Raw genomic sequence first — 1,741 nt, forward strand, 5'->3', positions numbered from 1 at the left:
CCAGTTTTTGGCACTTGAGAAGGTGACTCAGTGTTCGATACGCCGGCCCGGAGCTGCGCGTCCCGACACGGAGTCTGACACGATTTCCTCACGTGACAGGAGTGTAGCCAAGGCACTACCGACTAGCGCTGACACTTTGGATAAACAGAGCAGCCGCTGCGCAGCCCTGCCTATTCGAGAAGAACGCGCTAACAACCTTGGCACGTCAGAACGTGTATATAAACACACCCGCCTTTGAGTCCCTGAAGAGCTACAGGCGAAAGCATATTCTCCCCGAAGTGCTAGGACTCTTGTTCTCTTCATATACTCTGACATATCGCTCACGTACTTTTTGTACTCCTAACCCTAACCCTAACCCTTGAATACTTATACATACAAATCATATATTGGCGTCTTTCCACTCTTCAACTGCGTACTCAGCATCAACCTCCTTGTCGCTGTATGCATCTGCCTCAGCACCACTTGGTGTTTTGAAACCCGCACAGATCCAGCTACGGAGAGTCAACAAAGCAGCCAGTAATTCAGGCCCAACCTTCCGCCGTTTTAGCTCCAGTATATCACCCAACTCGCTGAACATACGCTCACAGTCGCTGCTGGAGGCGGGTATTGTGGGCATGTCAATTGCCAGTTGCGATAATTTGGGATACTGGTGCTGGAGTCGTAGCCAGTACTGTATTGATGACTCTGCCCCAGAGCTTTGAAAGTACTCTCACGTCCAATGGGTCTCATATTTGATCCAGCCATTATATTCATCGTCCTCAGCAGCATCGTCACACATCTCTGAGTTGACAAAGGCATCTATAGTATTGTCTATAGAGCCGTCAACTCCTGTGGGACAACAACAACAAAGCGGTTGTAGAGGTTTGTATTTGCGCCAGACCCGTTGGAAGCCAGCGTAACCTGCTGCAAACCAACCATCTTTCTCACGCCATGCGTTATCACAGTATGTCTTGTAGTATGGGTGGAGGAGCGTTGCAATGAAGTAGTAGGGCGAATCATCAAGTTTGCTGTAGTAGTCTGCTAGTTTGTTGCAGCCAGCACATACGTTTATTGCGAGGTGATCTTCTGGTGCATTGATGGCCTCGTAATCAACAGACTTGTGTGCAGTAGCAAGTGACTCATAGGTGTTGAGTAGGTATTTGAACACTGGTATAACCTCATATATGGCGCCAAACCTGCCTGACTTGCCATGGTATAATGCCTCTTAAAATGTGCGGACCCCCCCTCCACCTGGAATATTGAGGAGACTGGTGTAGCACATGGGGTATGTACCAATGCCCAGGTGCTTGTAAACTCACCAAAGAAGAAAGCTTATATCGAATTGCTAGAGGATTGTGAGTGGGTATCACTTATTGAGGCCATCTTAGCCACTGGAATCAGGCTTCAATGCCTAGTCATCTTCAAAGGCAAGCATCTATAGTCGACCTGGCACCTACTTTACCTCTTGCCTCACGCTTCACACCTATAGCCGAGCTTAGTGTGTTACATTCTCGATGCGGCGTGGCCGCAGTCCACCACGCGCTAACGCGCCCACACCCACGAACACCAAACCCTAACACCATCAACCACACGGACTGTTGCGCTGAAAGTTGCATGGATGGAAGAGTGTGGAGTTGCGAAAAATCGGTCCAAATTTGGTACAAATCAAGCTTAGAGATGGGGGGTAACGCTCCAGGCGCCGGGGGTATCGGTACGTCGGAGGAAACGAGATTAGGAGGCGCGTGGTCCGTGCCCACGCGGT

At 49.8% G+C, this 1,741-nt stretch overlaps 1 protein-coding gene across 1 annotated transcript; it reads right to left on the minus strand.

The window, feature by feature from the left end:
- Positions 1-379: 379 nt before the first annotated feature.
- BU25DRAFT_426043 (uncharacterized protein) lies at positions 380-1,191 on the minus strand (the record flags this gene model as incomplete). Its single annotated transcript, XM_033708392.1, has 4 exons — positions 380-532; positions 580-646; positions 714-1,146; positions 1,176-1,191. The coding sequence occupies 4 exons, from the start codon at positions 1,189-1,191 to the stop codon at positions 380-382; spliced, it is 669 nt and encodes a 222-aa protein (XP_033556124.1).
- Positions 1,192-1,741: the final 550 nt, after the last annotated feature.

The sequence above is a fragment of the Macroventuria anomochaeta genome (assembly GCF_010093625.1).
Source record: "Macroventuria anomochaeta strain CBS 525.71 unplaced genomic scaffold BU25scaffold_49, whole genome shotgun sequence".
Classification (NCBI taxonomy): Eukaryota; Fungi; Ascomycota; class Dothideomycetes; order Pleosporales; family Didymellaceae; genus Macroventuria; species Macroventuria anomochaeta.